General features: G+C 40.6%; 1 protein-coding gene across 2 annotated transcripts in view; it reads right to left on the reverse strand.

Moving 5' to 3' along the window:
- Positions 1–13,258, reverse strand: part of GALNT2 (polypeptide N-acetylgalactosaminyltransferase 2) — an 89,150-nt gene that overhangs the window by 34,365 nt on the left and 41,527 nt on the right. For both annotated transcript variants that reach the window (XM_018573277.1, XM_018573270.1), the window contains 3 exons: positions 10,538–10,605; positions 7,971–8,036; positions 2,727–2,848 (listed from right to left, as the gene is read on the reverse strand). In XM_018573277.1, coding sequence (XP_018428779.1) covers positions 2,727–2,848; positions 7,971–8,036; positions 10,538–10,605 — 256 coding nt within the window. The remainder of the gene's footprint in view (positions 1–2,726; positions 2,849–7,970; positions 8,037–10,537; positions 10,606–13,258) is intronic.

The following is a 13,258-nucleotide window of genomic DNA, read 5'->3' on the forward strand; positions in this document are numbered from 1 at the left end:
CTGTGAGAATCTTGGAAAGCCTCATGGGATTCGTAGTTCCACCACAGCTGGAGGGCTGCAGTTTGGCCATCCCTGATCTACACTTTGTCCAATTGCCACCGCCAGAGGCTCCAATGCCAATGCAGAAAGTGGGGACATTGGGCATCTGTCTTGTACCCCTTGATACTGAAAAGGTATCTTAACAGAAATCTGCATAGGTTTATAAATGCTCTACAAAAATGATATAACCTATGTACAAAAACTTGGCCCAAACCCCCATTTCTCAACTATAAAGAACATATACTGCCAGGAGATCGTATCAGAGGCTTTTCATGTATACAGGTGAAACTCGAATAATTAGAATATCGTGCAAAAGTAATTGCAGTAAGTGCTGCAAAAGGGGCCCAAATCAAGTACTGAGTACATATGCATGCTTGTACTTTTCAGAGGTCCGATATTGTTCTATGTACAATCCTTGTTTTATTGCTTGCATGTAATAATCTACTTTTTTGAGGTTGTGGATTTGGGGTTTTCATGAGCTGTAAGGCATAATCATCACAATTATGACAAATCACGGCTTGAATTATCTTGCTTTGCATGTAATGAGTCTCTCTCATATATTAGTTTCACCTTTTAAGTTGCATTAGTGAAATAAATGAACTTTGCACGATATTCTAATTATTCGAGTTTCACCTGTATATAACACTAAAAAAAATTCCTGGTGTCATGTTTCTTTTAGCCATAGAGATTAGATGAATTATGTGACGTACTCCATCTGCCCCCTTGACTCCCTGGCATTAAGCCCACCTGATCATCTATTAGAGTTGTTATCACTCTATTTAATCAAACAGCCAATATTCTTGCCAGTATTTTAACATCTATATTGAGCAAGGATATTGAACAGTAAATTATTCCAATTGGTATGATCTGCCTCAGGTTTTGGAAGCATTACAACTGCTGCCATCAACATATCTGAGCCTAGTTGCTTTCCTTGCAAGATGCCATTACACAAATTTGTCAAATAGGGCCCCAGTATTGACCCAAATTTCTTATAGTACATGGAGGTTAAACCGTCTGGTCCTGGCTGTTTCCCAGTTTTCAATTCTTGAATGGCTCTCATGACTTCCTGTAATGTTATCTCTTCCTCTAACAGTATCCTAGAAGCCTCCGATATTCTTGGAAGCGATATTGAATCTACAAACTTTTCACCTGTCAGCAATTTTAAACATGTAAATGTCCTGCCTTATTGCACCTTCTATGTAGCCTAAAAACCCTTTTCTGTGGGCTTCCGATTTCGTTTCACTCTTATACTTCCCTGAACCCTGTGTCAACTGCCATGTCCATTGGAATCTGTTAAATGACCTTTACGAGTGCGCTCTTTAGTAAGGGTGTAGACAGGTTGGCATAAAAGTCAGCCTGAGTACCAAAAAGAGGCACACAGAGAAGGGGTTTCCTTGCTAATAAAAAGGTCATAGCAGACACATTGTGCCACCTGCTATTTGCCAGGAACTTTACTTTCAAATTGGAACCAAACTCTGGAGGCTGTGACCAAAAAATATATATGCAGAGGGCAAAGGACCGGTCATCAGTATTGCGTGTCATTTCCCTGTAGCTGATCTTTCCCCATTACGGACTTACCATGCCTTGTTCTTCACTCTGTCTCTGGATGGAGACGACCATCTTGGTAGAGACATTAGTGTGCTTACAATCTTGTAACCTAAAAATTTATATATTTAAACAGTGGCCTGCGAAATCCACTCCTAATGCAACTGGTTTTGTTAACAGATTCTTTGTACATATTAATAAAAGGAAGAAAAAGATCTGTTTATGTTTTTAAGATACTATTAAACTCTGCACCACCCCCACTGTATATTAACGTCCTCTTGGCAAGCTCACTTTGCCAGGAGGGTGTTAAAATCCTGCCAGTTTAAGTAGACTGGAGACTCTGCCTAATTGGTCTGTAACCACTCACAGGAGGCGAGGAAGGTGTCCATGCTGCCTGTGTGTCGTGCACATTTGCTATTGGTTGTAAAGCGGTGGGGTTCTCTCAGGATCCAGAAGAGCAGTCTGTAGGAGTAAAATCAGCACAGGGGACTGTCAGGCACATAGCAGTGCTGGATTAGCAATGTGAACATGTCCCCAAGCCCCCCCTGAGGGACCCGGATGGCAGACTTGTTATTAAATTAAAAAAAGGGAAGAAATGGGCTGGGAAAAAATATACTGCTGCCTCGCACATTTTAGCAGCTTCTCTTTGCTTACAGCATTGTGAAATGTGAAAAAAAAACAAAACAAAACAAAAAAATGTGTCCATTAATAACTCATCCCTAAACTTATACCTACTGAACTCAGCACTGTATTGGAAATACCTAATTACTAAAAACCTAAACTACTCACGCTTGCTTATCCACCATACAGCGCTGACATATGCATCAAAACCTATGCATATTGGGTATCCCTGTACTAATAGGAGAAAATAGTTTACTGAAAAGATTTTGAATATCAGTTATGCAAAAAGTTACACATTAAATAAACTAAAACAAAGGAAGGCCCTACATGTGCTTAAAATGTTCTGAAAATCATGTTGTTACACAAAGTGGTTAAACTCTACTGTTAAGTTGTCCAGTGCATTCCAAGATTTCAAAATGTGTTCTGATAATGTAGGTTTTGATTACCCTGGAACTCTAAAATAGGTTAACAAGATGTGGGTGGCTATAGGTTTTACCAAATATTATTTCTGTTTAAGTTACCTCATCAACTCTTTCAAGGAGGGGTTCCAACCAATGCTCATTACACTCACAGTGGCTATCAAGGAAGGTGAGAACCGTGGACTTAGCTGCATCTGCTCCTTTAACCCGAGAACGCATAAGACCTGTTATAAAAGACAGCAAGTCTATTATACAAATAATACGACCATCACAAAAAAAATCAGTGTTTAAATATCAAGAGTAAGCACAAAAGCTAAAATGTATCTAAAATATGAGATCACCACCTCAAGATGTCTGTATGTCAAAGCTACTATTGGGCTATAAAATTGTTAATGCTTCAATTTGCATAACTTCTATTGTGTGTTATCACTTTGGACCCCACAGATAATGCATCATCAGGATGGAAAGCTTACCCAAAAATCTATCAAACCAATACACTAATTTTCCCCAAGAGAACCTGTTAGCTGGTGTCAATATAAAAATATAACACAAGAATCTGGCTAAAAACTGTACGTTTTATTTGCACTGTAGGTAAAGGTAGGGATATTTAATTTTACTTTTTACTGAGCACCTCAGCACTGACCAAAGAACTCATCCACTAAGGACAAAAATGTATAATTGACCCTTGGTGCAGTTACACTTATTCTGTAGTCCAAGACACCCCCCGCCCCCAGCACCAAACTCTCTCTCCTAATCTTATACTTAACTGTCCACAATCCAGCAAGACTTGTTGGTATTGTACAGTTTAGCAAGCATCTTCTCAGTCTTCCACACATGCACTCTGCACTCTATTTGAATCCTATGTAAAGTTTATTAAGAGAATGAGTTTGTACGCCAGAGCTCTCCATGGGATTGAATGAGACTGCCGGGAAGATTCTGACAAGCAACAAAAAGTGCAGGTACACTTTAAACTTTAAAGTGTATCTGGAGCCAAAACCTTTTTTAAAGTAGATCTCCAGCCAAAATATCAAGATAAAAATGAACAGCCCATTAAAAAACATAAAATAAAACAGCTTTTGCTACAATATTCAGCTTCAATCTAGAGATTTCCCCCATAGTACTTTTTTCTGCTGCTGATGGCCAGAATCATTGAACCTACTTCGACTGTGCCCAGGTAGTTCTGGACTTGCCCCAGCCTGTGATTGGGCAGTGAAAGGAGAAGCAGCAGAGTGATGAGCTCATCTACTGTCCCTCTGCTTTCACATCCCAACAGCATGCTTCTGGTCAGCACATGATTGGCGCCTTGTGCTTCCACACTCCAGCTCTGCTATGCAGGGACTGTAAGAGGCCAATACCGAGTGAGATTCAGCTACTTGTACTGCTTGCGTTTAAATAATACATTTACGATGTATTTATGAATACAAAGCGGTGTTAATTTATGTCTTTTTTTATCCACCTAGAGTTCAGATTTAAGTTTTGGAGTGCTGCAAGACAAACTTATGACATCAGCCACCAGGTTCTCTCATAGCGATGAATTGCTTGTACATTTTCAATAGTACGATCAGGCAATAATAAGATCATTGCAGAAAATAAAGAGAGTACAGCTTGGGAATTGGCAAATACAGGATTTGTTCCAGCGCACACTGTTTCTTGGGAATTAGAATTGGTTCCAAGATATTTAATTATTGGGAGTTTTTCCATTGTCTAGTTAGTACAAGTCTGGCTTCTGTGAAAGCAAAAAGAATACAAAGTCTAAACATCTTCAGAATAGTCTAACTCTAACTTAAAGCGTATGTCACCCAAATAATTACCATTCCTTATATTTGTTTGGCTAAGCATATCATTCTTAGAAAATGTAAAGCTATTATTTCTTATGTTGGTGCTAAATACCCAGTGGTCCTGCCTATTCCCCTTGGGGCCTGTATCAAACTGACCAGGTCAGGCATGGAAGCAGATCCTTGCTGGCCCTGGAATCCCTGCTATGAGTTACAGGACGCCGTGCCAAGAACAGCATGCCTATAATTCTTCTAGTGAGTTTTGGTCACAGATGTGGCCACCGCATTTCCTGAAACATAGAGGAAAATAATTATTTAAATTCTTTGGAGGTCATCTTAATAATTGTTAAGAGTTCATCTGAGCCCAGCCTGCATTGGGCTCAGCTTTCCTTACTGAAAGAGCTCCTTAATAAAAATGAGCCGATTTGTAATGGATTGTTCAGAGGCAGGGCTATTAGATGCCATCATCCACTGTTATTTATCATTATTTATTACAGGAATTTATATAGCGCCAACAATTTAAGCAGCACTTTACATATAGAACATTCACATCAATCCCTGCCATCAAGGAGCTTACAATCTAAACCAATTAACTTTCTAGCATGTCTTTGGAGTGTGGGATGGAACCATGCAAGCACAGAAAGAACACGCAAACTCCTTGCAGATTGTGTCCTAACCGGGATTCGAACCAGCGACTCGCAGTGGCAGAAGTGCTAACCACTAAGCCACTGTGCTGCCCACATGATGCTGTATGCTTTGCCACATTCTGCCAATAAAATTGCCCCTGAGGAAGGAGCCAAAATGGTCTATATATCGGTCAAAATCGATCTAGAATGGAACCCGCTAAAATAGCAATTATCTGTCACAGCCTGGCTCCTATCCAGATCTGGAGGCTGCCTTAGCTTAGACCAGGGGTAGCCAAATCCTGACCCTCCTGCTGTTGTGTAACTTCAAGTCCAATAAGGCATTGCAAGACTGACAGCCACAAGCATGACTCCCAGAGGCAGAGGCATGATGGGATTTGTAAGTTTAACTACAGCTGCAGGGCCATAGTTTGGCTACCGCTGGTTTAGAGCAAGCTGTCCTAGTTTAGAGGTATATCTCTGCAGCATCATGCACTGCCTAACTTGGCTGTACCAAGTCACAGCAAGTAGCTGTGCTCACCATGGCCTTTATTCTATAATCACGTCTTTAAATATTGGCATGAAGCAGTTCTTATCTTGGAAGCTCTGTTGGCACTATAAATAGGGGTCATTAATCATAAAAATCCATTGCTATGCCCAAGTGACTCCAAGAAAGAAGTAGGTGAGAATATTCCAGGTGACATTTGTTGATAAAGGGTTCCATGGTAGATTGAATAAACTCAAATGTTGCCATTTAAAAAACGGTCTATTCTAACAGAGATAGTTCCAATATAATGAACTAAAAGCAACAACATCAAGTCACAGCAACCAGATATAAGCAGTTATCAAACGTGTGTACTCAGGCTAATGTAATATGGTTTCCTATAATATTTAGGTTACTGCATTATATTATAAAAAGGAGAATTATGGGGAGAGTAAAATACACTCATCCCTATAATTGGGGATTGATGTGCGACACTGAAGCAGTCACACGTCGGCTCTATTGATCGAGAACTGAGCGATGACATACTGCCGATCTCTCAAATCCTGATCATCTCCCAGCAGGGAGCGCTGACTGGGGGAGGGGCAGGCACAGATCGCTCTGCCTCTGGAGAGGCAGAGCCAGCTGTCAATCAGGCAGCTGGGTGGATCCCGACAATATTCAGGGGTAGCCACCGCACTATATTTGTAAGGTAAATGCTCAGGTGATCATTCACAAAAATACCTATACAAATCCAAAGTAGGTATAGAGGCACTCACAGCAGTGGAGAGAAGTCAAAGAATCAGTGGTTTATTGTCCAACAATAAAATGTTGATACATCGACTTACCTCCACTGCAAAACCTGTGAGGGCCTCTATACCTACTTTGGATTTGTTTGTTACATAAGAAGTGTTTATCAATTAGGACCTAAAGGATGAGAGTTGGAAAAATAAAAGTACATATTCAAAAAGAGAAATGCAGTCAATAAAAAAAGAATGAAAGTAAAAAGGGCCAATTCATCCAAAAGTGATATTTATTATAGGTGGAACCTGGTGTACTAATTCAGCTTCTTGCATGTCCGATACTACAACACCGAAACGTCTCTGCCCTATTTTTCAACTCTGTTCCTGCCCACTTTGAAGTTTTAGGGCCGGTTCACACCACAAAGAGTGCGTTCGAGTGCGATTGCACGCACCCGAACGCGTGGCACATTAGTGCGTGCGTTCCGGTCCTGTGCGATCTGCAAAAATGCTACATGCACTATTTCTGCAGATCGCACTGGACCGGAATGCACGCACTAATGTTCCACGCGTTCGGGTGTGGGCGGAGGGCGTGGCTGCGATGCCATTGACTTCAATGCACCACCACGCCCCCTCGCGCCCCTGAACGCAGGGAGCCGGCCAGGTTGCATTCCAGTGGCCAAACGCTCTGGAACGCACTCTTTGTGGTGGAAACCGACCCTTAGGGAGACGTTCCAGCTCTTCTTGTTGCATTCTCTACAAAAGGAAGCTGACCCAATGGCTGTGGCAACTGTGCGGACCTCAAGGGAAGATAACACGCCAATAGAGTCAGCAAGCAATGCAAAAAATTATTTTGTAGTTAAACTCTCTAGCATCTTCCAACCAACTGAAAGATCAAATCTGTGTGGACTGACCACTGACCAGTATTATTCCATACTATGATGGCAAGTATGCTTTCTTGTTCTAGGACTGTGAGCAGCACCACCAACAATATTTATTGAAAATACTCTCACTCAGCAGCTGAGAATTTTTTAGTAATCACACAAAGTAGATGCAAATATTCATAGATGCATGGCCTCTCTAGAACTGCAGACACAGGATAATGTCCAAGACTAGCTTCAATTTACACTACTAGTCTAAACCTTTCTTTCTTCAAAAATACTGACTCAAACAGAACATGCAGACAGGTAAATTGCTAGTGGGTTTTTTTCTGGCTCCTGCCTAGGATAGCACTTCAGAGGGAGGGGAGGCAGGATCTGTGCGCAGGAACTGGCACAGATTGGCTGCTTCTACCCAAGCAGCCAATCAGTGCCTCCGCTTGTACACAGATGAAACACCGGTTTACCAGCAACCAGAGAATCTGGAAGCAGCTTACAGCTACAATTTATGCAAACCCAATCACTAAAGTCTCAACACTCAGTTACGTTTTAAAAACCAAAGCTACAAGACAATTGGTTATGGGGTGTTTTAAAACAAAAGTCAGTGTTTTGTTTTTTATTATTATAGATGGTACGCTAGCAAACCGAGAGCCACAAGGTCAACGGTTTACATTCACAAGCATTTCAGGCACCTATTTTTTGTTATTGTTGCTAAAGTGCACATGAACAAGAGGAAATTATACTTTAGGTCCAATGGCTGGGTCCTATTTATTAACCGTATTACATACCGTATATACTCGAGTATAAGCCGAGATTTTCAGCCCATTTTTTTGGCTGAAAAAAACATACCTTCTCTGCGGTCATTCCTTAGAACCCGAACTTTGTCTATCCTCCCAAGTAAAGCACCATCTTCAGCTACAAAAAAAAAAAAAGAAGAAGAATATGGTAAACATTTAAAAAGACCAATAACCAATATGAATTGTGCATTGATTGATGCGAAATAGGCTAATATTTAGTATTAGCCATAGAGTATATACAAACATTTGTGGACACCGGACCATCACACTTACTACATGGCCAAAAGTATGTGGACACTTCTCCAAGTTATTGAGTTCCGGTGTTTCTAGAGAATAAGACTGTTAATGCTACAGCATAAAAAGACATTAGACATTTGTGTGCTTCCGGCCTTGTGACAACAGTACGGGGAAGGCCCGTTTCTGTTCTAACATGACTGTGCCCCTGTGCACAAAGCCAGCTCCATAAAGACATGGTTTGACAAATTTGGTTTGGCGAAAAATCAAGCAGCCTGCATGGATGTTCCTAAAAATGGAGGTTGCTGTAGCCACACAAAAAGGGAAGGGGGATCTAAATGAATGTTCATGGTTTTGGAACGGTATGCCCAATAAGCTCATATAGGTGTGATGGCCAGATGTACACACATTTTTTACCCATATACTGCAACCTTAAATGAAGGCAACGGAGTAATGTTTTTAAACCCCCAGCTGACATACCGTCCAGAAAACTCATAAGGGGAAATTAAAGAATGTGTTTGCGCCAACATTTTTTTGTCGCAAGAACAAAATCTCATGCTAACTTTCCGCAAAGTTTTATCTCTGTAATGCGCTTTTTACAAAGTGTTCATGGACAGAATAATGTTTGCGACTCGATGCACATGTGTTGCAACATTTTGCACAATTTCTCAGTAATTGTGACATTAAAAACCCGTACTGCTAATTTACATATCCCATTTGGTTTACTGCTCATTTACATATCCCTCCAATCCCCTAAAACCCCCACTGGCCAATGAGTACGACTGACACAATCAGCAAAAGTCTAGACTACAAATGGCTAAGTTCCATTTCATAAAATTGATTTTTGTGGGACTCCACATAAAATCAGCATCAAGTTATCAAAAAATTATCCGTAATTAAAGCGTAATCACTTTTGGAGAAAATCAATCAAATATCTGCATCGGTGAGCAGCCCAAACATGCCCTCCAGAATAGGGATAGATGGGAAGATCGGTAATGTCTATACAAACAGAAAATACATTCCTCCTTTATCAGGTTCTATACATTCCATTTAAAATGTGTTAAATGGTACATTGCTGAAGGCTGATTACTGACTGCTAAGTACACAAAGCAGCAAGTAAATACAATAAAGGGATTTCAAGAAATTATAGCTTTAGAATCTTTGTGGTTAATAATTTCTGCACACACCACTCATTTACAGTATATCAAGATATGTGTCAGTTTAGGAACTTGACATTAAAAATGAGAATTATGAGGCGAGTGAAAATCACTCAACCTCATAGTTCTAGCCGACCTGTGACAATGAAACTGTCACATGTCGGCTCAATAGATCAGGAAGTGAGCGAACACATACCGTCGCTCGCTCACTTCTCGATCCTGTCCTTGCTGAGAGCCGTGACTGTCACACGCGGCTCCCTGCAGGGACCACCCCCCCTCCGATCCTCCAGCGCTGACTGGCGGAACGGACGGGGGAGGGCACAGCTGGCTCTGCCTCTAGATAAGACAGAGACAGCTGTCAATCACACAGCTGGGTGGATCTTGACAGTAATGTCGGGATCCGTCCCAGCTGCGGAGATCTCAGTATACCGTGAGCTGTAGCTTGCGGTATACTGAGCTTTGGGTGACGGGAGGATGCTAGTTTGCGTCCTCCTGTTACCCTTATGAGAACTATGGGGAAAAGCCCTGACCCCATAGTTCTCCTTTAACCACCTTAGGACCAGAGCTAGGTTTTACATTTTTGCACAAACATGCTAAAATATTAATTTTTAGATAGAAAATTACTTTAAACCCCTAACAATTATATATTTTTCTGAAAGTGGAAGCTCTGTAGAATAAAATGGTAGCTGCATTTTATTATTTTATTTATGTTGCATGATATTTACCAAATGTTTATACAAATCGATAGTTTATAAAAAAAACAAAAAAAAACACTACAATAAAATGGTGGAGGCCAGGTGTCGCATACACAGGCTAGTACAAGCGATCGAGTAGTTCTACAGATCACTTATACATTGCCTGCTGAAAAGAAAAAAAAGTAGCCATGATCTTGGTATAACAACTTCAGAGCAACAACATTTATATACATACAGCGGTCCTGAAGTGGTTAAAGAAGGACTTGGCTAAGACCATCTGCATGAACACTGGACCCAAATAATGAACAATAAATTATTCTTGACATTTTGCTAAGGAGAGCAGCTAACTTGCCAATCAGCATCTTTTTTTAGCTTCATAAATGAAGACAATGTTGTTAATGAGTTATATTTAGACACCCATCAGCTCTGCCATTAGGATTTAAAAACTATAGACATGATCTTTATTTGCATTAAAAAAATGAGTTTCTATAATCCCTAAATAAGCAGATAATGAAAAAAAGATGTAAACTCACCACTGTCACTGTAATCATCAACCAGTATAATTTCCTTTATGAGATGAGCAGGACTTTTTTTTAATACACTGAAATAAAAGAAAAAGAAATTATTATTTTTACAAGTTTATAAAAAATGTCTACATTATGCAATGTCTTCCTATAGTTCTACTAAAAAGAGAAATACAGAATGTAAAAAGGCATTTTATTTTCCCATAGTTTAAGGATGATATAGAGATGCCATGATCAAAATAACACTAGAGAGTGTTGAGTAGTTTAATAAGTGGGTATAGCAAAGCAGTGTTGGAGAATTTAAAGTAAACCATTTACTTGGAAAGGCAAATAATACTAGAGAGCAATACTATACTATAGCTGTGAGTCAGCAGTGGACATGTCAGCCTTCTGCAGATAGACTACCGATCCCACAGAGAGCAAGGGTCCCTCAGTGTTCCGGCAGGGCAGGCTTTTCTACTCTAAGGGCTGTGGCTGCTTTGTAAATAAAACAAAACTAAGATTTTGCACATATTTTATTTTTGATACAGCTGGAATGTATTTAGCTGATTTCATGCCTGAAAGCTAAATTAGGCTTTAGGGCCTGTTCACATGAGTTTCAGGTCCTGATCAGGTCCGGATCTGTAGACGCGTTGCTACTGATGCAGTGCGTTTTGGCCGCGTTCTTGATGCATTCCACAGTGGGGCTGTTAGTATGTTAGCTGCAGTTTGTTTTTGACGTGCTTTGGATGCGTTTGCGTTTCCTGTCCGTACAAAATGTGACATGCAGTATTTTATTTATGCTACTGATGCAGTGCGTTTTGGCCGCGTTTTTTAAGCGTTCCAGTAAAAAAAAAAAAAACTATAGATATATTTTTCCTGGCGTTTCCTGGCCGTACAAAATGTGACATGCAGTATTTTTCTGTCTTAACCCTTTCGCTGCCAAGGACGTATGGCATACGGACCTACTGTCGATTTAAACCTATAAAAAAAAAAATACATGGGCTGCCATTGCTAATCACCTTGTGAAAATGTAAGTTGGCTGGTTATTATGCTGACTGACTGAATGATCTGAAGAGTTGTTCAAAGTCTATTTCAAAAAGTATTAAAACCAAAAGTTAAAAAAAAAGAAAGAAAAAAAAAAAGAAGGGGGGTGAAAAATCCTTATCTGCATACTTGTTCTGGGTCAATGTTCAAAGTAATAAAGAGACAGGCATGACACCCAGGAAGCTAGAATTTTCATTAAGAGGGGTAAGCAGTGGCAGCTGGCATGTTTCCATAATTAAAACTTCTCCTTTAAGAGTACATAGGAGAAAACCTATCAAGAAGCAACCAAAAGATGGTCTAAGGCAGAAGTAGGCAACCTCAGCACCTGCACTTTTGAGGAACTACAAGTCCCTTGAAGCATTGCAGGTCTCCGACAGCCACAGGCATGCCTTCCAGAGGCAAAGGCATGATGGAATTTGTACTTCCACCACAGCTGGAGTTTGCCTACCCCTAGTCCAGGGGTAGACAAACTCCAGCCCTCCAGCTGTGGTGAAACTACAAATCCCATGATGCATCTCTCTCCGGTAACCATGCCTGTGGCTGTGAGAATCTTGCAAGGTCTCATGGGATTTGTAGTTCCACCACAGCTGAAGGGCCGGCCTTTGGCTACCTCTGCCCTAGTCTAAAGTACTCAAAATCAAATTTTTCATATGCTCAGTCAGTATAAATGTCTGACCAAATTTGAGATTTAACTGGAATGTATAGTGGCGTTTCTTATGGCCAGGAGTATAAAAAAAATAAAATGTAAAAATATATTTAAGCCACGTAAAGATACTCTATTGCAAGTAAATATTTTGTAAATTGAGATACAGCCAAGTAAACTAAACGTGAGATTGTAGCCCATCACAGGAGTAAGCTCGGACCGATGGCTAACACTTTTTTATGGCTTTAGATGGAGTGGAGAAGGGTTGAGATGCTCTGTTGGGTTTTTATTGCCATGCGTCTCCATTGGGAAGCTTTACCACTATTTGTAGCTCGCGCTATACTGAGACGCCGCAGCTGAAGCGGATCCCGACAATTGTGCCGGGATCTGCCCAGCTGCGTGACTCACAGCTGACTCTGCCTATCTAACACTTTTTTACTTCTCTGACCCGCTGTCACAGGAGGCTGATCGAGTGGTGTAGAGAGAAGAGCCCAACCTCCTGTGACAGCGCGGGCTGTCTCCGCCCACACACCGCTCTGCCGGACTGTGATAGGAGGCTGAGCGGTGTGGGAGGAGACAGATGGGAACAGAGCTAGAACTATGGCAGGGAAATCTCACCATCTTAAGACATACAGTAAATAACAATTAGACAATTTTTACATGCTCCACTTGTTACTAAAATATAGTTTGGAGCAGACTGATTATGTACTCGAGCACAATCTGCACCGTTGTTTAATGCTTTTCTTATCACACCTCCACAGTCTTTCATATTTGCATTATTTACAATGGCATGGCTAATTCAAATTTTGTGCTTAATTAAGCAAATGAAGCAAACCGCAGACACTTTACATGAGCAGACTAACCATCATTTTTTTAAATTTTGCTAAAATATACCGTATATTATCCAAAGTGTGTACAGCACAAAAGGCAAACAATTCCCAACACTGATGCCCATTATAAATAACAAACGTCTTTATGTTAGACATTTGTGAACACTGCAACCTGGGGGTGTTTAATGCACAATCAAGCAGGCCCCCCTTGGTGCACTGTACTGGTGAAAA

The sequence above is a fragment of the Nanorana parkeri genome, unplaced genomic scaffold, assembly GCF_000935625.1.
Source record: "Nanorana parkeri isolate BGI_ZX_2015 unplaced genomic scaffold, ASM93562v1 scaffold46, whole genome shotgun sequence".
In the NCBI taxonomy this organism is placed as follows: Eukaryota; Metazoa; Chordata; class Amphibia; order Anura; family Dicroglossidae; genus Nanorana; species Nanorana parkeri.